Raw genomic sequence first — 22,231 nt, forward strand, 5'->3', positions numbered from 1 at the left:
CCACGTTGGGCCAGTCCGAGCATGTCTATTGTGCACCATTAAGGGTCTGGAAATGTTTCTTGCCCAATTTCTTCCTTATCCTCCCCCCACCTTTTGTGTTATGATTCTCCAAACTGTAAGCTACTATAGCAGGTAGCTAGCTTTTTCTACATCTGATATGACTGCATATGTTTGTTTGAAGCAAAATAAACTGTACTGCCGCTCCAATCACAGTACTCTGGTACACAGCTCAATGCATCTGGTCCACTTCTTCATCATATCATGCCCCGATTTGTGGGGCAGAACACTGGGCCTACAAATAAATTGTGGCTCAGACTATCTAGCTCATTCTGTCATCATTATTATGCTTTTTCCACACATGTCACAGTCCAGGACTGAAAGCTATTTTGCTGCATCAAGGGAATGTGCCCTTCTGTGAGAAGATTCCTCCTCATTGCAGCTTTTGAGATGAAAGCATATGTGTTAGATTTTATCAATTACACAAATGTATTAGAAATAGTCAATATATTTTATTTTACTTTTAGTATAGCTAACTAAATATATTACGGGAAAGAGCCATTCCTTTTGGTGAATTAACAATCTTGCATGCAAGCCTAAAACATGGTTATGTGTGTGTGTGTGTGTGGGGGGGCTTTCAGCAAACTAACTTGCATGTTTGTTTTCATTACTGATCAATTTGATAGTCTCACCTTCCCACAGCTATAAGAAACCACACCTCTTCCTCACTCTGATGACTTTTTTTACTGCCTTTGCTTGTAACCACACTTTCCAAGATGCTTGTAGAGAAGGGTGCTGTTTAACCCTTCTCTGCACAGTACGGCTTCTCTCCAGCCACCTGAGGCTGAGAAATCCATTTCTTCCTACTTTTACTCTTCTTTCTTCTTTTAACTTCTGATCCTTTGCTGAAGTAGTGAGTAAAACATATTTTCCATTTTTTCTAACTAAAGGTGATCTCTTGAGTGTTATTTCTGCAATGTGCTAGTTGTGGAGAGAAAGAAGTCAGCTCCAGAAGACTTATGGCTGATTATTTCTGACTTTCACTGAACTTCTGCCATGTAACCTAGTGAATTAACCAAATCAGATTCATAAAAATCACATCGTTTCTACAGCAGAGTGAAGACACACAAACATTCTTGCAGCAACAAAGAAGCCTCAGGGTTATTAACGCAGGCATCCTATCCTTTGGATAAATAGACTAAGGGCATGGATAAACTCTATCCATCATTTTCACTTTGAACAAACCAAAGGTAGCAGCCAATGGTTGCAATTTGAGAAACAACCTGTAAAAAAAGAGGACTTAAAAGGAATACCAATATTAATAACTTATTTGTGGTGCTTTGTGTAACTATTTGTAAAAGCTAACCTATGCATTCTGGATTTCGGACCTTAGGGTGTGTATGTATGGATTTTTATGCTGGCATTAACAAGCACTTTCCCGATGCCTCACATTTTAATGTGCCTTCTGATAGATTTCACTAAGAAAAGAAGGTGTGGGCAAGGGGGGGCAGGCAGGGGACAGAATTTCATTCAGATACTCAGGGAACTTCTGCTCGCTGTGACCCTGGCTCGTTGTTCTGAAACCTTTAATGTCATTTACAAACTACAACAACACAAGCAAAACAGGAGAACTAAAATTACACTTATGTCACAAATTAGGAGCGAGAAGCAGGGGACAATTTCAGAATTGCAAATAGGAAACCTGCAGCGGTCAGGGAATTACATTCATCACTCATGAAAATAGAAAGAATTGACTCAGAAGCATTGGAAAAATAAGAGATCCAAGGTTCAAGAAAAAAATTTCGGAGAATGAGCAGGGCATTGAAACAGTATATGATCCAGGGTATCAGGAGCCTCTAAACAAAAAAACACGATCTTTTTTCATGAGGGATATTAAGAAATCAACTGGCATGGGTGGCCCTGGCTCTGTTTGGCCAAAGAATGGGTTAATTTTTGTCTGACACAGCTTGCTTGGAAAATAGCACTTTTAACCAAATGCACAGCTTGAGTAGCATTAGGTTCTTTAGTCTACACCAGTGGTGTCGAACTGTGGCCCTCCAGATGTTCTTGGCCTTCAACTCCCAGAAATCCTGGCCAGCAGAGGTGGTGGTGAAGGCTTCTGGGAGTTGAAGTCCAAGAACATCTGGAGGGACACAGTTTGACACCACTGGTCTACACAATGAAGTGCTCTTGTAAAGTACCCAGAGGAAGATAACAGCAATAATACCATATCTTTTCCACTAAATGGGAATTGTGTTGAAAAGTAATAATAAATAATCATGTGGGATCACTGGTAGCAAACGTGTGTGCGGTCACTGGAAATTAACCAATTTGAGCCTTCCTGTTTGAATTGCCAGTATCATGAATTGGCACAGTAATGTGCCTTTAGCTTCTAATGACATGTCACCTATATCATCTACAGTGGTGCCTCGCTAGACGATAATCCGTTCCACTGAAATTGCTGTTTAGCGAAATCATTGTCTAGCGAAAAGCATTTCCCCATTGGAATGCACTGAAACCTGTTTAATGCGTTCCAATGGGGAAGAATTGTCGTTGTCTAGCGAAGCTCGGCCATAGGAAAGCCGCTTTGCGAACCGCCGGATCAGCTGTTTAAATTGCTGTCTTGCGAAGCTTTGTTCCTGAAAACACCTGTTTTACAAGCACGGAGGAAGCTGTCAAAATCGTTGTCTAGTGAAAATCGGTTTGCGAAGCAGGGATCAAACATTGTCCAGAGAAATTCCCCCATAGGAACCACTGTTTTGCAAATCGCTATAGCGATCGCAAACAGTCAATGCCTAGTGAAAAAACAGTCATGCAGGGTAACTGTCTAGCGAGGCACCACTGTATTTTGATCTAAGTCAAGTTGTTGGAGACTGTGTCCATCTCCACCAATCACTTGCAACTGCCAGGGCTCCGTTAATTGTTAGTTTAGAGAGGTAGTTAGAATTCTCAGCTAGAGAGAATTCCATCTCACACTCTGAAGTGCCTTATTGAAGTGTGATCTCAGGATTCTGTAGGATGTCACCCTGACAATTCAAGTGGAATCAAACTGGTGGAACCCTGCAATGCAGCTGCACTCTTACATCCTTAGCAAGAAGTGCAGCACTTGTAAGGGAAATTTCAAGGCAAACGAAAGCAAGGATGACTCTGATTTTCTGAATAGAAGAGTATTGTACTTGACTCTGGGTGAGTGAGTTTCAGAACCGATTCTTGGAAGTTCACGTTTAAGGCTGTATCTTGTTAATTAATGAACTGCATGGTGTTAGCCTATTTGAATTTGATTGTAGAGACAAGTGGTTGGGTGGGTGTACAAGAGCACAGAAGGCCAAGATATTCTCCTGCATGTAAAAGGACATCATCTTAAAATCTAAAGGCTTGAAGGCCAATTGACTGTAAAATGGCAGGTCTGCGTTGGTGATTGTGTTATGTTAAATAATGGATTCCCAGTAAAGTGATGGTTGTGCCAAAATCTGTTCACCATGGGACAGCAGGGGTCAGAACAGTGGAGCCCAGTGGTGGACCTGCGAGCTGAGAATGACCTGTGGACTGTAGCAAAAGCTATTCATGGTCAGTTTGTTGGATATCTATTGATCCTCATGAGTCTAGACAGCAGGGAGAGTTTATGGAGTAGAATGGTACCTCCCCCAAAATATGCTGGGGAAGGACAGACTTCACCCTGCCTTTGTCGTGCTGGTAACCTTCATCTTCTTGACCCACCAACCAGAGACTAGGATCACTGTGCCAGGAGTTAATCTCATAAATACAGATTTGGACTGCATGTGTGCCTTCAGTGGCCAGAAGCTTACTATTTAGTGTAATTGTGTAAACTGCAGCAGTGAATTGCCACTCAGTGATAAGTTGTCGATTGTGTCCTTGAACTGGTGCACAACAAGGGAGACACGCAGCAACTAGTTAAGGAACAGAAATTTCCCACTGCAATTAATACCACTACATTGATACCCATGTTAACTAACCAACTGAATTCTGGCCAAGGCAATCTGTCAATAAACAGGCATACTCAAAGAGACTCAGAGAAATTTGTTGTAAGTAGGCTACAACACCTTAGATCCAAAAGTCTGGAGGAAGTCAGGTTGGAAATTGCAATCTGCAGTGTTAAATGCAGCCAAAACCTGGGCATCCTAAAATGCTTTCATGTCCTTTTTAGTAAGCAATTCCTTCTTCTGTCACTTTTGCTGTTATTGTCATGGCTTTCTCACATAGACTATACACCTATGGACTGGAGGGCAATAAAGGCAGATTGTGAGTATGATGTTCCAGCATGTTGTGTGTCACATTGCAAACAGGGCATAAATTGTCTAGAACAGTGGTCCCCAACCTTGGGCCTCCAAATGTTCCTGGACTACAACTCCCAGAAGCCTTCACCACCACCTCTGCTGGCCAGGATTTCTGGGAGTTGAAGTCCAAGAACATCTGGAGGCCCAAGGTTGGAGACCACTGGTCTAGAAGACCTTTGCAAGCGAAACATGTTTTCCCTTCCGATGGCTTTTTCTTCAGTTAGAAACACTGCACAAAACACCAATTAGTCCAAATGTTATGTAACAGTTATTTATTTATTTTTAGCATTCAAATCTGTATTATTTACAACTGATCTTAGACTGCAGCCCACATTCAGAATTTAAGCTGTGGCAGCACTAAAGATAAAGAAGACAACATATTTGCAGCTATATGTCTGAAATTATTGTTATTATCATTATTTTTTAAAAAAGAAAAAATGGCATTTAAAGAAATTGTTATTTTCAATTATAAGGTCATATACACTGTTTCTGCAAGTTGCTGTAAAATCCACCATAAAAATCCTCCTTCTGCTGCATACTGAGTGAGATGAAGACTGCTTTGGGTCAGGAATGTAAGCAAGAAGAGTTCCATTTGCAAGTACAGAAATTTTTAGCAGTTCAGTTTTTGACAATAAAGGCCCTTCCACAGTTGCCTGGTGCCAGTTAGGGGCTCCACCCTTCTTCTCTTTCGTTGACTCCTTCCTCTTCTTCTGGAAATGCTGATTCATTCTGGTTTTTTAGATGCTTAATCCCTGTAAATGTAAAATTGATTTTTTGATTTATTGATATTTACCCCGACTTTCTTCTTTAAAAAAAGACCCAAGGCATAATCATTAAAAGACAATATTTGAAAGCTAAAAAAGTAAGTATAGAGATATTAAAAAGAATCAAACAAATATGATGCTAAAATGGTAAATAAAGTCAACACCAAAAAATAGATTCAAAGCAACAAGGTACAACACTCCTTTTAAAACCCCCAGTTTTTGCAGGACTGCTCAAGAGTACTTTTAGTCTTGTGGTATCCAGGAGACATAAGAAGAGGCTCCTGAAGGAAGGGCAATCAAAATTCTCAGCTGGAACATTGCTGGCTGGAACAGGGCCTCGTTAGATACTGAAACCCTTTCCTTTTTAACAAATTTCGACTGTATCATGCTACAGGAATCCCGGCTCTGCAACTCCTCTGACATAAACAGGTATAACTCCTGCCTACTCATGGAGAAGCTCCAAGGATGCCCCTAAGGGGGACTACTTTGTTTTACATCAAGTAATCTAGGAAAATCATCTCTTCTTCTCCTATGTCTACAAAGCTATCTATGATGGTAAAGATAGCTACCAACCCCAAGGAAAGCTTGCCGGTAAATATTTTCCTTCCTCCAAAACCTTTTAGTAGAGACATTGATAATTAGCGGCCAACCTTAGAAGAATATCTGCTAGATCTTTAGAGCAGCCACCCGCAAGCCATCTTAATAATTGGAGGTGACTTGAATGCCAGGATTGGTTTGGGTGACAGCAAGCTGCTCCTCTCCAAGTTCTTCACTGTAACACCACAGCAGGAATCCACCATTCTAAGGACAATCAATAGACCAGGGGCCAAACTGATGAACATGACTTCTAGACTATCACTTGCAATTGTTAATGGCATTAATATCATTGACCCCTTTGGAGATTGCACATTTATCTCCTCTCAAGGAGCAAGTGTCATCGATTATATGCTGATTGTAGACTCCAGCTTTTCTAAAATACTGGAATTAAAAGTAAACAATCAAGGTACAAGTGACCACCTACCCATTTCCATCGAAGTATCAATAGAGGCGACATCAAGTCCAAACACTAGCCTAATCGGACCTCAGGCACTGCCCTCTAGGTGAAGATGGTCCAAAGGATCAGCCAAAGTTGTAATAGAAATATTTCATACTGCAGAAGCAGAAGAACTAGAAAAGGAAATTTTGGCTGAGCAAAATTCCCACTTAGCTCTGGAACAGCTGGTGTCAAATCACCAAACTATATGATGCAGTTTGACTGAACAGTAGAAAAAGGAAAAGGAGACAAAGCAAATTTCATTCTCACACAAAGAGATGGTTTGACAAAGACTGTAGAAAGGCCAAAAATCATACTAAATGATCCTACAAACTCTTCTTTATTACAAATCAGAAGGAAATACAAAATCACACTGAAAGAGGAGAAATATCAGTCGACAAGGTCTGTATAAGCCAAGGTAACTGCAGCCACAAAAGAGAAGCCAAATGTATTCCTCTGGCACCTAATTACTCCCATCTTAAAGCCACGAGGCAACATTCACATTTTAGTACCAGCAGCGTCCTGGGAAAAACACTTAGAGACTCTCTATAAAAGGCATGAATGAGAACTGGACTTAAATTTTGAGATCAATCTCAAACAAATTCCTGAATGGGAATGTGTCACCTGTCATGAAGTTGCTAAATTGATCAAAAAGTTAAAATTGTAGAAATTCCCTGGCCTGGACTCATTTCCTACAGAACTGCTAAATACAGCCCCAAGTTGGTGGGCACAGGTGCTTGCACCTTTATTTACCCTAATCAACAAGGATGGAAATATTCCAGTTTCATGGAAAACATCATTGGTTGCCCCCATATATATAAAAAATGTAACAAGACTGATCCAAAGAACAACAGACTGATCAGCAAGCCTTATGCATTGCTCTTAAAAAGAAAGTTGATGCGCTGGGCAGATGACGAGAAGATACTGGGTGATGAAGAAGGAGGCTTCAGAAAAGGCCACTCCTACCCAGAGCTGGCGTTTAGGTACAACAGAACAACTTGGAAAAACTCCAGCTAGCCTTCCTTCACAATCACTCACTAAGGCAAAGAGAAAGGTTTTTGCCTGCTTGCAGAAGGACAGCAAAGATGGGGCCCAGCCTGACTTCCCGTGGGAGGGGGTTCTGGAGTCTGGACGCAGCGACAGAGAAGACCCTCTCTAATATCCCCACCAAACTCAACTGTGAGAAAGGCCTTATCTGAAGATCCTAACGTCTAGGCAGCTTCATAAAGGGAGATACGGTCCTTGAGATAGCTTACACCCAAGTTATTTAGGGCTTTATAAATTAAAAATAGCACTTTGGATTGTGCCCAGAACTGAATCAGCACTGAGCTGCTGTAACAGTGGGTTTGTGCGACCCCTATAACCAGCCCCATTTAACAATCTGGCTGCAGCATTTTGGACCTGCTGACGTTTCTGAGCACTTTCCAAAGGCAGCCCTCACATACAGTGCATTGCAGTACTATCAAAGTTATGTGTCACCGTGACCAGATCGGACCTCTCCAGCAATGGGTGTAGCTGGCACACTACTTTTAACTGTGCAAAGGAACTCCTGGCCACTGCTGAAACCTGGGCATCCAGGCTCAGAGATGAATCCAGGACAAGCTGTGTTTTCAGAGAGAGTGCAACCCTGTTCAGAGCGCAACAGGCTACAACCCTGGTTCGTCCTTGCCCTAACAACAAGCATCACATGCTTGTCATACTCCTAACCTGTTGGCTCAGGCTCCACAAGGCCATGAATGTGGAAGGCAAGGCAGCTGATCCCTTATCAGAGCTGCTCCATGATCAGGAATGTTCTTGTGCCATCGCACAAATGGTGCTTGCTGATCCTTCGTGCTCCCGTGCTTTGTCTCGGTCTTTCAGGCCCCTATCTGTATGGGGAGGACAAAGACCCTTCGCTTTCTCTCAACCCTATATTGCTTTATGAAACATCTGAAGCTTTCCGTGCCGCTAGTTAAGATCGACTCAGTATTCCCTGGGCTAGGCACACTCGCCCTTTTTTTATCTTCTGTACAAAGACACGGGCTTGTCCAATTGTTGTTTATGAGAATAATATACTTTTTTCTCTGTACAACGGAAAAATAAAGCCTGGGCCTTTGGCCCTAAACTTATAAAACTTCTTTAAATAAGCCAATGTTAATGTTCAACTTTGCTATTTTAAGACAAAACAATACCAAAGTCTAAAAATAGATGCTTTCTTAAAATATAAAACAAAAGTAGCCCATGTTTGGTCCATGGGAAAAAACATAATGCAAAATTCAGAGGGAGACCATGGCTTTATCTCAGGACTAACTAAAACCCAAAAAGACTGTAGTTCTTTGGCATATTTATATCTTTTGGGGTTTTAGTTAGTCCTGAGATAAAGCCATGGTTTTAGTTAGTCCTGAGATAACCCTATATATAATGTCCATGTCTGTATCTAAGACTTGTTATCGGTGGACCAAACTCCAAAATGCTTTAACCTCATCCCAGTTTCTGTAACAGACCAGGTGGAGGATGCAGGGGAGTGAAGATGGCCACATACATACTGTCCCAAAAGGGGACATGCAGGGAACCAGAAGAAAGAACAAAAGGAAAAACAATAGAAGATTCTGCATAAATTTGCACATGATGGTTTATATGTATACTGTAGATGTTAATTTAGCAATAACCCTTATCAAGTTAACTATAATTGTGGTAAATCTTACTATAATGGAAAAAAGGTGACCTGTGGGCCTGATGAATCTGCAGTCTGTAATGTAATTAAATAAATAGCTGGAAATATTTACCAAACCTGCCTCTATAAGATTCTCCTCGGGATTTTTGAAGCCCTATTTTAGTGGATATTTATTTACACTATTGTAGTAATAGCAGGCTAGCAGATTCAGTCTTGTCATTAGCCTGCATCACAAACTGACAATTTATCTATACTTCAACTGTCTGTTTTAGGAAACTGTTAACAGCAGTCTCCAGGCAAGCCTCATTATTGCTATATAAACACTTCAAATTCGCTGATTTGTTAATTCCCCCACTAGCCTTCCACTGGAAATTGTCAGCAGGTCAGGAAACTTCAGATGAAAGAGCAGAAGCTTCCTGGGTCAACTCAAGGACTGCTTATTTCCCTTTCTAATCACTTTGGCTCATCTTCTGAAGTGTAACATAGTAAAAGCAAGACCACACATCTGTATGGGTCTCTTTGGCCCTGCCGCTTGTAGTGGGAAAACTTGTATTTGATGTATATTTGGGTTTTTTAAAATCTGCAGCTAACCATTTCTTTAGGACCACCTGACTGTAACTTTAATAATAAATGTGAGCCAGCTGATTATGACTTCTGGTGACCCTCTCCAGGGTTTTCAAGGTGTACAGAATATTCAAAAGTGGTTTACAGTCCCCTTCTCCTGAACACCTTGTGGGACTGCGCAGCTTGTTCAAGGCCACACAGCCTGGCTCTTCTGCCTCCCAACCTCTGCCTCTGTTCCTTTACCTGCTTGAGAATGGTCAGTCACTCATTCCTTTTTTTTACCTCCATCCATTCCTTCTACTCAGAAAGCATGATCAATTAATATGTCCCAATTTATATCAAATGTCTTCCACCCACACCCCAGAGTATGCAAATTAGCTTTGCTCCATGGGCTAAACCGCAGAAGCCTGTGCTGCAGGGTCAGAAGACCAAGCAGTCGTAAGATCGAATCCACGCGACGGAGTGAGCTCCCATCGCTTGTCCCAGCTCCCGCCAACCTAGCGGTTTGAAAGCATGCAAATGCAAGTAGATAAATAGGGACCACTTCGGTGGGAAGGTAACAGCGTTCCGTGTCTAAGTCGCACTGGCCATGTGACCACGGAAGATTGTCTTTGGACAAAACGCTGGCTCTATGGCTTGGAAACGGGGATGAGCACCGCCCCCTAGAGTCAAACACGACTGGACAAATATTGTCAAGGGGAACCTTTACATCTACCTTTACCATGATCAGTCCTTCAGCATCTAAGCCCAGGATTCCTTTGAAGTCTGCTTTTAGAAACCCTGGAAGACTCTCTGCAACCCTCTGTCGCGTCTCTCCAAAACTCACATGCTTTCAGCTCTAAGCCTGGGCTCCATCTCATGCTTCCCTGTGGCTCAAGCCAATAATTCACAACAAATTTTCAGTCAAAAAATACATATGACACAACGGTTAACAATGAATATGGTAAGCCAATGCTAAAATCTGCAAAAAACATTTCTTTGTTATCAGCTTTATTGGCAATAGCAGATAGATCTGGAGTAGCCTAAAAGCTAGAATACAGATTTCCCACCTCTTTTTAAAAAACATTTCTGGCAGCAAGTTCTTGGAAGAGAAGGATGCACCTTAATTTTTCTGGAAGGAAGACAGGATACAGAAGAGGAGGAGGAGATAGCAATACCAGTCATCATCCTCTTCTCCTCCTCCTCCCACTCATATGGAACACAAGCAAGTCATGGTATACCTACACAGCAGAATTTAACTCTTCTAGGAGTAATTCTTCTTCTTTAATCAAGGACAATAAGACCGGGGCTGACGATGGGGGGATGCTTATGGATCTGAGATTGAATTTTGGAGGTTTTACCAAATATTGGCTTTCAGGAATTTTTCTTTTCTTTTCTTTTCTTTCTTCCTTCCTTTTTTTGAAAAGTTAGGTCTGCTCCAGAAAGTGCAGCTTGATACCCGCTAGAAGATGGGGAGTTGCTCCAGTGCGCCTGGGCAAGGAAGCTTCAGCTTCTTCTTTCTCCTCTAAAATCCTCTGCAGCTTCCCAAACCCTCTCTTTACAGTCCTTTGACTCTCTAAAGCTGACGGGGGTTATACGTGTGAGAGGCTCAACAGGAGGAATCTGATGGACTCCACTGGATACTGTTAAAAATATCAGGCCATATAAGCATATCGCATGAAAATGTTTCCTTTCCAAAGGCAATGGAGAACGGTAGGAGAAACTGGCAGAGATTGGAAAAGTTCCTTTTCTGAACTGCTTCCATCTCCTCTGAATGCCCCAGTCAACATGGCTGGTAACTAGATTAGCTGGGGGATTCTGGAAGTTGTGGTCACAGAAAATAAGCTTCCCAAGTGTTTGAAGCAGGCTGAGCCTTGCAAAAAGGCAGGTACGTACTTATAAAGGATGAAATGGAATTTGTCTGCCCAGCTAAAGGATGCTGGTGAAATAACATGGCATTAACAAAACACTGGGCTGACAGATCTTGGAAATAATCCCAGGAGCATTGTAAAACCAGCCTCTTGTCTTTCTCACCACACCACCAAAAATAACACTCCCCATTGTCTTCTTTTATTTCTCCTTCGAAAGCATCCTTCTAGAAAATATATTTGTAGAGCCACTTACAATAAAGAGCAATGTCAAAAATAAACACAGCGAGCGAGCATAAATAAAATGAGAATAATTCCATTCCCTTGGTTAAAAAACCCCAAATATTTATCTCTACACATGCTTGCATATTTGCCTGGATGATAAATGGGGAAAGAGTATAGCTTAAAGCAGGGGAAGAGCAGATTTGAACATTTATACAAGAAAGCATATTTTAAATAGGGCTTTGTGGTTTTTGCTACCTTGGCACTGAACCCAATGGGTAGATGCATAAAGGCCAGGATCAGCCTTTCCCATCCTGGTGCACTCCAGACGTGCAACTGTGGCTGGGGATTATGGGAATTCCATTCCAATGTATCTGAAGGTCAGTAGGTTGGGGGGGGGATGCTCACATTGATTAATTCTCATGTGACCTAGAGGAGGAAAATATCATGGAAACACTACCCCAGCGAGTCCAGGAGAAAAGCACAGCCTGGATATGTTGAAGGGCTTACAGTGTAGGTAACTGGGAACTGGTATTATGGATGAAAGCAGAGGCAGGGAGCGAGAGGCTAGACTGATTTAACCCTTGTGCACCACTCCACAAACCGCAGAGATATCAGGCACATGGCAAAGTGTGCCTTTGGTTCACTAACGGTGCAGTTGCCCAACTGACATCACTTAATGTCCATTAATTGGCCTCAACAGGCTCATGCCACAGACTTGTGTCAGTTTTCAAGTAGACCTCCAGAAAGTAGAGATCATCACCACCAACTAGTGTGGCTGGTGAGAGACCGTGTTCTCGCAGGCTTTATCAGTCCACACCACTCATGCCTAGAATCCAGATCTGTACAAAAACTTGTTTTCCGGAAGGTCAACCTACTGTTTCTGGGTTTCCCTGAAGTCCCCTTGAAGTAAGCGAGAACGGCCCACTCTGCTCACAGGACTGGGTAGGCCCTGCTTCAGCCTGCAGCCCCCTCTTTCTGCCTTTTTCCTTCTTCCCATTGCTACTCCAAGATGGTGCTCACTCACTCAACTGTGTTGTGTGTCCCCATGCTGTGGGCGCAGTTCGCACCCTCCACAGGCTCCCTGCTGCTCCAGTCTGCTTGCCAGCGCTGCCCAGGTTATTTGCCCACTCCCCAGGGTGACCTGCCCTCTGTTTCCCCAGCAGTGCTGGCATTCCCATTGTTCAGGGTTAAATCAGGATGCCCATTACAGTCATTTCCTGAGGCCTAGGCCCTGCTGGCTGCCACCACACACTCTTTTTGTTTGGCACAATCACTGGGAAGGTGTCAGAGGACACAGGGAAATCCTTTAAAAATGTTTTGACTGCTTGTAATTTTTTAAGGGGGAAATAATACCTAAATGGTACTCATATTGACTGTAAGCAGTGCAGATATTCAGAAATTTAAAAATTCAGAGTTCCAAATCTGAAGGTAAAAACCTTAGCAGCACTTTGTGATCACAGTTTTTAAAAGGCAATCTGTTGGAATTAGGCAACATATTTGTGTTTGTTGTTTGTGTTTCTCTAGTTTTTAGGATTATGCCTCATTCTTATTTCCCCTGACTTTACAAATTAAGTACCACCGCACAAGTGTCACATGTAAATTACAGACTTGACCCTGAGCAGTATACACATTAGCAACCTGTAAACATATTAACACAAATGTTAATGGGGAAATGACATAAAAACTTCTAAACTGATTAGTACAAAGGTAAAGGTAAAGGTTCCCCTTGACAATTTTTGTCCAGTCGTGTTCGACTCTAGGGGGCGGTGCTCATCCCCGTTTCCTGAAGACAATCTCCCATGGTCACATGGCCAGTGCGACTTAGACACGGAACGCTGTTACCTTCCCACCGAAGTGGTCCCTATTTATCTACTTGCATTTTTACATGCTTTCGAACTGCTAGGTTGGCAGATGCTGGGACAAGCGACGGGCGCTCACTCCGTTGTGTGGATTCGATCTTACGACTGCTTGGTCTTCTGACCCTGCAGCACAGAGGCTTCTGCGGTTTAGCCCGCAGAGCCACCACGTCCCTCCTGATTAGTACAAAACTGGTCACAAACCACCTGCTCAGAAGTGTTTACACAATGTTCCCAAATTCCATGCAGTTCTAGGGGGGAAAAACCCAGAGACATTACAATGGTTTTAAAGGAAATTTTAGCACTGACCAGCAGAAAGCTCTTAGATCTATTTGTGTGGAACTTGGTAGGAGTCACACAAATACACTCTGGAGTGCTGCCATCCTCCAGAGAGACTCGGTGGAACATAGCTAGGCTGTGAACCTTTTCTTCCACACCCTTGAATTAAAATCCAACTCAGGCCCAGTTTATGGCCATAATTTCTTTCTGCATCTGACACAAAGAAATTATGGCCACAAAATTATGACACAAAGAAATTATGGTCTCTCTGTAGCTTAAGTCAATAATGTTTGTTTTTTTGTTTGTTTTTTGTTTGTTTGTTTTTTGTTTTTGTTTGTTTGTTTGTTTGTTTGTTGGTTGGTTGGTTGGTTGGTTGGTTGGTTGGTTGGTTGGTTGGTTGGATTTGTACCCTGCACCATCTGGCAACCAGGCCACTCTGGGCGGCTGAAGCACAAATTGAATTTTAAGTGGTGGGAGACATGGATATGAGCACATACCAGGGCTGCAGACGTTAATCGCAATGGTCATCCAGTCTCCACTGAATCTGCTGGAACACCTGAAGTCTATGAAGATGTGCATGCCCACCATGAGTCACTTGTTGCCAATAACAAAGCAGAGCTAGAGGTGGGTTCTAGGCTGCACGAATCTCTGCAGAACTGCTATCTAAATGGCTTGAGTTTGCACAGAAAAGTCCTCTGCCAAGATGCTAAGAAAATGTTATAAGAAAATGAAATTAAGTCATGTGCTGGATTTATGGTCACATTAAGAAAGACAGGGCTTCAGATTTGGAGTGGCTCAAGGAAGGAAGGAACAAGGATCACATACTTATGCACATTTTGGGGTAATGTAATGGAGTCTCTTATATCTGACATGGTTTAAGGCAGGAATGAAGACAGGGCAACCATCTAACTGCTGCAAATTTCAGCAGTCCTCACCACTGACGATGGTAGACAGGGATGCAAAGTCTTGCAGCCTGATAACATGTGATGCTGCCCTTTGCCTACCCACAGTTTAGGCCCTTGGCATGTTTTAACAGAACCTGATGAAGTCCACGTGGTCAAGTGTGGAAATTGTACTCAGGAAAAATGGATTTAATCTCATGTGGATGCACTTGCTCCTTGTTTCTTGAAGGCACAGCTCCCTTAGAGAAGTGGGGCGCGAATTAGAAATAGAGCTTATGAAACCACTAGAGGGAGCCTTACAACTGAATAATAATTCCTCATGAAAACATGTGAACAGAGATTCAAACAGTGTTATTTGATTGCTGTCATGTTCTGGGGAGGAGGGGACAGAAGGCAATGTAGTAGTGTTCCTGCTTGAGCACCTATGTTTAACAGGATGCTAAAACTCAATTCTAGGCCAATCTGGGCTTCATAAATGAATCCATTTATTAGGAGACGAATGCAATTGACCCAAACCATTTCCATGTCTTGCAGAAGACACCATGAGGCCCATTTCCAGGGACACAGCCATGTTCACGCGTTGGCCACAGCAACAACAGAACCAAACACAAAACACTGTGGCATCTTTAAAACTGTTGAACACATGTCTATGTGTGAGCTCCTGGGTATCATCATCATCATCTTAGAACAGCAAAGGACTCTGTGGATAATCAAATCCATTCCCTGTCAAGGAAGCACTAAGGGGACTCAAACTCCCAACCTCTAGCTCTGCTGCCAAAGAGTTCAACCCTCGAGCTATCCAGCAATTCTGATTCATTTATGCTTGAAGAAGGAGACTGCGTTTACAAAAACGCACAGAAAAATGTTGGTTAGTCTCAAAGGTATCACAACATGGTCTGTTCTTCTAGTCTAGTATCTCTGGATCAAAATGTCAACAGAAATACGGGAGGCTCCTTCCCTGTTTATCTTTAGAAAAGTGGTAAAGACTAGTAATTCTAGATTTCACAGGGTTATTCGTATTTATGGTTATAATTATTTCTGTTCTATCACCGTATTGTTTTTGAACATTTTAAAAGAGGATTTTAAGTTTTAATCTTGTAAACTGCCCAGAGTAATGCTTGCACTAATGGGGAGCTATATAAATTAATTAAATAAATATGTCTTTAAATGCTTCTGCTGAATATGATACCCGTTTCTGCACTGTTAATTGATATGTGTTTTTATCTAGAAACCATTCACAAATAATGAATTCCTTTCCAGACTTAAAGTATCTGTTACTATTTTATCTGACTACGTGATGCACTGAGTTCTCGTTTCTTCCTTAGTGCTCAATATAGGGTCCTACTAAGTACACCTACATCTGACATGGAAATAAATTTTCCAGGAAAACCCAGGAACCATCGCTCACATTTAAGATGACTGAATCTAAAGCAATCATTTTCACAAGGCACGGGCCAACACAATTACAGCCTTCATCCTCTGACAGTCTGTCAGCCATTAGATGAACTTCTTTTTCCACTGGCTCTTTCAGGAAGTATGCATACGAGGACATGTAGTCTTTACCAATCTGTGCACTAAGGCCACCTACTCAAAATATCAGAACTTCAGCCTACATGTCTACTGTTTTGCTAATATAATTAACCAGTTCTCTGCCAGGCAATATTTGTGAGTTTGTGGGGGAATATATACTGTATATATATATACAGTATACTGTATATGTTAACAAATATAAGACTGAACAAAATTATTTAATTTATTTATTTACAATATTTTAACCTCACCTTTCTCCCCCAAAGGTTACTATTAATAAGGGTAGTAGTAGCCAAATGAGGTCCTCAAATGATACTTGTATTCACCAAAATAGTTAGAGCAATTTTAATCATCCACTGAGAATTGCCTCTATCGCATATTCACTAATAACAATTTTCCCCCTGTCCCAGGTCTCTTAAAAGAATATGATGTGATATTTAGTAATAAATTCCAGAAACAGGGTATTTGTGGCCTTAGATGACTAGCCCATAACATACCAAGGTCAAAGATTTAACTGCTGAGCCTTATTTTCTTCTTCTTCTTCTTCTTCTTCTTCTTCTTCTTCTTCTTCTTCTTCTTCTTCTTCTTCTTCTTCTTGTCAAAGCTGAGAGACTTTCCTATGGGGCGAATTCTGATATCTTGCATTCACATCAAGAAACAAGGGTCGAAATCCTCTTGCATAAAGTTACACTTCTGCAGTTGATGATGATCCTTTTTGATCTGGGGAAGCCTTTTGGAGCTTCAGAATGGGGGGAGGGGAAAACGTGAATGCCTAAAAATCAACGCTGATGGTCCCACCAGCTGGATCAGGACTATCAGTGAGGCTCCCTTCCCCATCCCAAGGCTCCAAAAGCTTTCCCTAGATCAAAAAGGATCCTGAGGGAGCCTCAGAACCCAGGAGGGGTGTGTGCAGAATAGGAAACCTTTAATAAGTGATAGAAGCCTGTAGTTGATGACATTATCAGCTTGCGTAGCCACAACATTACGCACAAGGATTTTGGCTCATGCATCTGCTGCCGTTTTGTTTGGAAGATGCTGGTTCTCTGTATTTCTTTCATTCCTGGTTGACAGGTCCAGCTCCTCCTTCAAGACGCAAATCTGCTCAAACTCTGGATCAGTCTTACTGTTATTGGAGATCACCAAACCCACCCTCTTTGCAGGCATCTGACTCCACAGAGAGGGCCTCCTTGCAAATCCCCATTTATCTTTCTCCAAAGATCTCATGTCATTCCAGGTAAGAGGGTTTGGTCTGATTTTATCTGGGATTGTAACATGGAAATCTGTAAACATTCGGGAACATTTTAACATCTATAGGTGAGGTCAAAGGAGTGACTCGGGCTCTCAGTATCAATCTATTAAATTCTGCTATAAGATTTTATCAACAACCTCTCCATTGAAATGATTTTTAGTTGAATTAAATCACTTTCTTTTCCTCTGCTGATGGTAATCCTCTTGTTCCCAATTGGTCTAGCTCTCACATATTCTTTTAGGGATTCTAACCACCTCAGGATATTAAGGAGCAGAAGGAATCCAGGAGGTGTAACTTCTCACTGACAAATAGATCACAGTCCTTCGCCTCTTTGTGCTATAGCTTCCTATACTCTTGCAGTGATTGCTCAACCTAAATATTAGGGGTTGATGTTGATATGCAGAATGCATCAAATCAAAAATCGTTCTTTTCATTAACCTCATTGTATACCTCTGAATAAACCAGGCCAAAATACCTGTTACCCTTCTCTTCTATGTGCTGTAGTTTCCTATGCTCCTGCAGCAAATCCATTCCATTTTCATTCGTCTTTTTATCATGCTAAGCATTAATAGAATTGGTCTTGATACACGTATCGGATCAGAAATAATTGGCTCTCAACCCTTCCTCTCAATTAATCAGATCATAGTACCTGTTAACACTTTTTTTTATTCACAATGCTCCAGGCAATTTGATCCTGGCCCCATCAAAGCCAGTGGGGTCATGTGATTTTCAGGAAACCTCATAATTATCGTTCCTTTAAGCATAAATTGCCACTTCCATTTGAGTATTAGATTATCAATTCCCAATTCTTAAAGGTAATTACTGCACAAGCATTACTGTAATTTGAATTTATGTATTCCACTTGGATTATATTATTAATGGTGCAAGCACCATAGCCAATATTGAAAATGCAAATTTGTGCTCTTCATGAACTAAATCACCTTCTGGTTTGGGGTAATTTAAAATGACTGGTTTATAGCAATTCAAAGCATGGCGCCAGTTATTCACATTATCAAGCATTTTCTAAAGAGAGTGTTTTCAAGTTTGTCCTCCTGGCCTGCGGTCTGGACTACTGCAGAGTTTGATGAGGGGAAGAAAGAGGTGGATTTATACTCATCAGCCTCTAGGTTTTTTTGACTCAATACAAAGATCAGGATAAAGATCTAGTTTCTGAAAAGGAAGGCATATTATTTGAGCAAATTATGTATAATTGGTCTTTTGGATGTCAATCAGAGTCTTATGGCTTTTTTTTTTTTTGACACAGTCCTGGCTTCATACTAAATTCTTAATTTTCCCCCATGAGGTTAAAAAAGTCTACTAAACCACATTTTAAATAAATGTCTCAAGCAACTTGCATTTTTCTAATCTTTGCTCTTCTTTACTTTGGCTGTTCTCCCAATCTAAATGACTCTTGGGCAGCTTATAGTTGCCTTCTTTAATTTCACTCATGTACCAGATTTCTTCGGATTCTGCATACCATATTTGCTTCCATATACCGAACGCTTCACTTTAATAAGTATGGGTAATAGCTCACTGCATTTGGAAAGGAAAACGTTAGTATGAGCGAGACCCAGTGATAAGAGTGAAAGCCAGCCTTACAGTTTTGAATAACTCTCTCTAGTTCAGTCATTTTGCCCAGAAAGTTGCTCTTTATTCATTTTCCTTATTTGGCCTCTAATTTTTCTATTTGTTTTAGCATCAGCTAATTCATTTCAGCCAGTCTTCAATTTTTTAAAATCTAAATAACTAACATCTTCCCTTGATATCACGTGTTGCTCAAAGTGAGAAAGTAATTCAGTGTGTTTCAGGCAATAGAACAGGGCATGTCCGCTTTGATTTCTTGCAAAGTGATGTAGGCTAAGAGGACCAAGGTCTTCATGGGTAGAGGAAATGCCAAGAATGTGGAGCTGCTTGTCATGCCTCTGCTGGAGGAATCCTCTAGTGAGGATGAGGCAGATTTGAAGGAGGTAGATGCCCAATGCATCATCTAGTTCGGTTATATTGGATCCATTTTAGCTAGTGTGGCTTGAGGATGTGGACAATGCACTTGCAAAGCCTCTCTAGATCCTTGACTATCGTGGCTTTTAAAATCAGGAAAGGAAATGACCGTGGAAAAGGGCTACTCACATCATTCATGCATCCTTATGGGAGGGGCATTTACCTTCTCATCTAAAGGAAACTATTATACAGTAAGGCCCTTTCCAAAGAAAGCCTGTACAGCAGTGGATGATCTTAACGATTATAGACCAGTTACCAACATTCCATTCTTGGGCAAGATGATTGAGAGGGTGGTGGCTGACCATCTGCAGGCGTTCTTGGAAGAAACAGATAGTCTAGATCCATTTCAATGAGGGTTCAGGCTGTGCCATGGAACTGAAATGGCATCGGTCATCCTGCAAGACAATCTCCTGAGGGAGGCAGACACGGGAAGTGTAAGTTAGATCTTTCTGCAGCCTTTGATATCATTGACCAGAGTATCCTTCTGAGACAGCTATTGAGTTTAGAGGCCTCCATTCTTCGATGGTTCCAATTCTTCCTTGAAGGATGATCTCAGATGGTACAGCTTGGAGAGATGGTGTCTACAGCTTGAGACCTCAGTTATTGGGTCCCTCAGAGATCACCCATTTCCCCAATGATTTTTAATATCTACATGAAGCCACGGAGAGAAGTCATACAGAGATTCTGAGTTTGTTGTCACCGACATACAAATGACACACAGCTCTATCTCTCATTTTCTTCATATACAGATGATACTGAACAGGTCCTTGCTAGTGTTAATAATGGACTGGATGAGGGCCAATAAACTAAAACTGAATCCAAATAAGATGGAGATCCTACTGCTGGTAGATAGTCAGACTTGTTAGAGGAATATTTACTTGGCCACAATGGCGTTACCCTCCCTTGGAAGGACTGGGCTTGAACTCAGCTCTCACTATGGAGGAATAAATACAGTACCTGATGTGGCCAAGAGTGCCTTTTCTCAATGTCAGTCCAGCTGTGCCCCCGCCTGGATAAGAATTGCTTAACAATAGTGATGCATACATTTGCAGTATCTAAAATAGACTGTCATGCTCTCTATGTAGGGCTGCCTTTGAAGTCAGTATGAAAACTTCAGCAGGTCCAAAATGTCTCTTCCAGAGTGATTATAGGTGCCAGCAGCTATGAACACATATTCCCAGCCAGAATGTTTGTCCTACAAAATAGCTACAGTGGGGTCTTGACTTGAGAACTTAATCCGTATTGGAAGGCGGTTCTCAAGTCAAAAAGTTCTCAGGTCAAATCTGCATTTCCCATAGGAATGCATTGAAAACCATTTGATCCGTATCTGCTCTTTTCCGTCCATAGAAACTAATGGGAAGCTGCTATTCTGCCTTCGACCACTAGAGGGGGATATTTTGTTTCTTTTTTTCTTAGGTCAAGAAAGGTTCAGGGAAGGCAGGGAAAATACAGTCCAGGCGGTACCAGGCAGTCCGAAGACTGTCTCCCAATCCACTGTCTAAACGCTGGGAGGAGTGAGGAAGCAGACAGGCACCCTTTTCACTGGCCAACAGTTAACTGAAAGTTCACATTTTGCACTTTCCCTGCCTCCCACGTGTTTTTTTTTTCAGTTCTTAACTCAAATCTAAGTATGTAAGTCAAGTCAATATTTTCCTATGAGAGTGGTTCTTAAGCCAAAATGTTCTTAACTCGAGCCGTTCTTAAGTCAAGACCCCACTGTACCATACTCATCCCAATTGCTCCTTGCAATCCTTGATGCTAAAAATTGGTTACACCAAAGGAAGTCAAAAGAGCTAACACCAGGAATGGTTGTGTCCCCTTCCCTCCGGAGTAAGCTCCCTGCAGAGATGCATTGGGCACCATCTTTCTCAGTTTTTAGGAAGTTAACAAAAATGGAATTTTAAAAGCTGCTTTTTGATAGTATTTTAACTATTGATCCGAGATGTTCAAAACCTGTTTTAAATTTGTTCAATATTATTTAAATATAGTTTTTATCATTTCAGCTTGTGACAGATATTTATTACATTTATTGCATATTGTGCTTTTGCATTGTATGATGTGTAATTATGCTTTGATGGGTTACGAAATGCCCAGCCCAGAGAGTTGAAATAATAGATAGATAAACTTTTAAAAAATGTTTTACAGGCTCCAAATGAAGACACCCCACCCCTATGATCCCCATAGGCCACCAACCATCCAGAATGTAGGTGTAGTGCTTTGCAGGTGCCTCTAATAGAACTTAATGAGGAGTGACCCTATGGACCTGGGTCTCCCAGGAATCACCAGAACAGGTTACTTTTGTACAGGAAACGGTCCTGAGATAATTTGGATGATGGAACTATTCCTAGGAATTGAATATCTCTTAGTGTATCTCAGTGCAAAAGAAATTTTTAATAATCTGCTTTGGGGGATTCTTGGAGAATTCTGGGAATTGCAATAAAAAAAATTAGACGTGAATTACTGCCTAGGTGGCCAATCAGCCAGCTAACTGTTCTGTGCACAGCAGTGTTTCTAGTCCTCTAGTGCTGTTTTCATACCTCTGCCATCAAATCAATCAAGGAAAATAAAAGCTGCTCTGACTGTGAATATAGTGAATGTTTAAATTAGTAAAAAGGGTAGGGTTTTTTCCCCACATCAGTTTAGTTAACTTTTTATTTCACCCTTTATCAGTAAGTACTCAGTCCTGTTTTACTCATCATAAGAATCCTACTGCAGTATAAACAAACTCTTACTAGTTCCTGCAGGCAAACAAGTGTACTGTATATTGCTTCATCACTCGCTGAATAGGCAATACAAATGAAACTGAAACTGAAAGCAGAGCACAGTCAAGTCCAAGGGTGAAGTCTAACCCTAATGGACTCTAGCTCCATTAATATAAATATCTAATGTTTAGCTCTTCGTCATGTTCATATACGAGGAACGTAACTAACACAGTCAGTCAGTCAAACAATCAATCAACCAGATGTTATAGGTGAATTTCACTGTCTTGCACTCCTAACACTCCATGACAAAACCCACTCCCTGTGACAGCAAGATGCC

At 41.5% G+C, this 22,231-nt stretch overlaps 1 protein-coding gene across 2 annotated transcripts in view; it reads right to left on the reverse strand.

The window, feature by feature from the left end:
* Positions 1 to 4,549: 4,549 nt before the first annotated feature.
* Positions 4,550 to 22,231, reverse strand: part of PPP1R1C (protein phosphatase 1 regulatory inhibitor subunit 1C) — a 56,890-nt gene continuing 39,208 nt past the window's right edge. For both annotated transcript variants that reach the window (XM_020808263.3, XM_020808264.3), the window contains exon 5: positions 4,550 to 5,044. In XM_020808263.3, the coding sequence (XP_020663922.1) occupies positions 4,956 to 5,044 (89 nt within the window). In that variant the 3' untranslated portion in view covers positions 4,550 to 4,955. The remainder of the gene's footprint in view (positions 5,045 to 22,231) is intronic.

This window comes from Pogona vitticeps, chromosome 1 (genome assembly GCF_051106095.1).
Source record: "Pogona vitticeps strain Pit_001003342236 chromosome 1, PviZW2.1, whole genome shotgun sequence".
Classification (NCBI taxonomy): domain Eukaryota; kingdom Metazoa; phylum Chordata; class Lepidosauria; order Squamata; family Agamidae; genus Pogona; species Pogona vitticeps.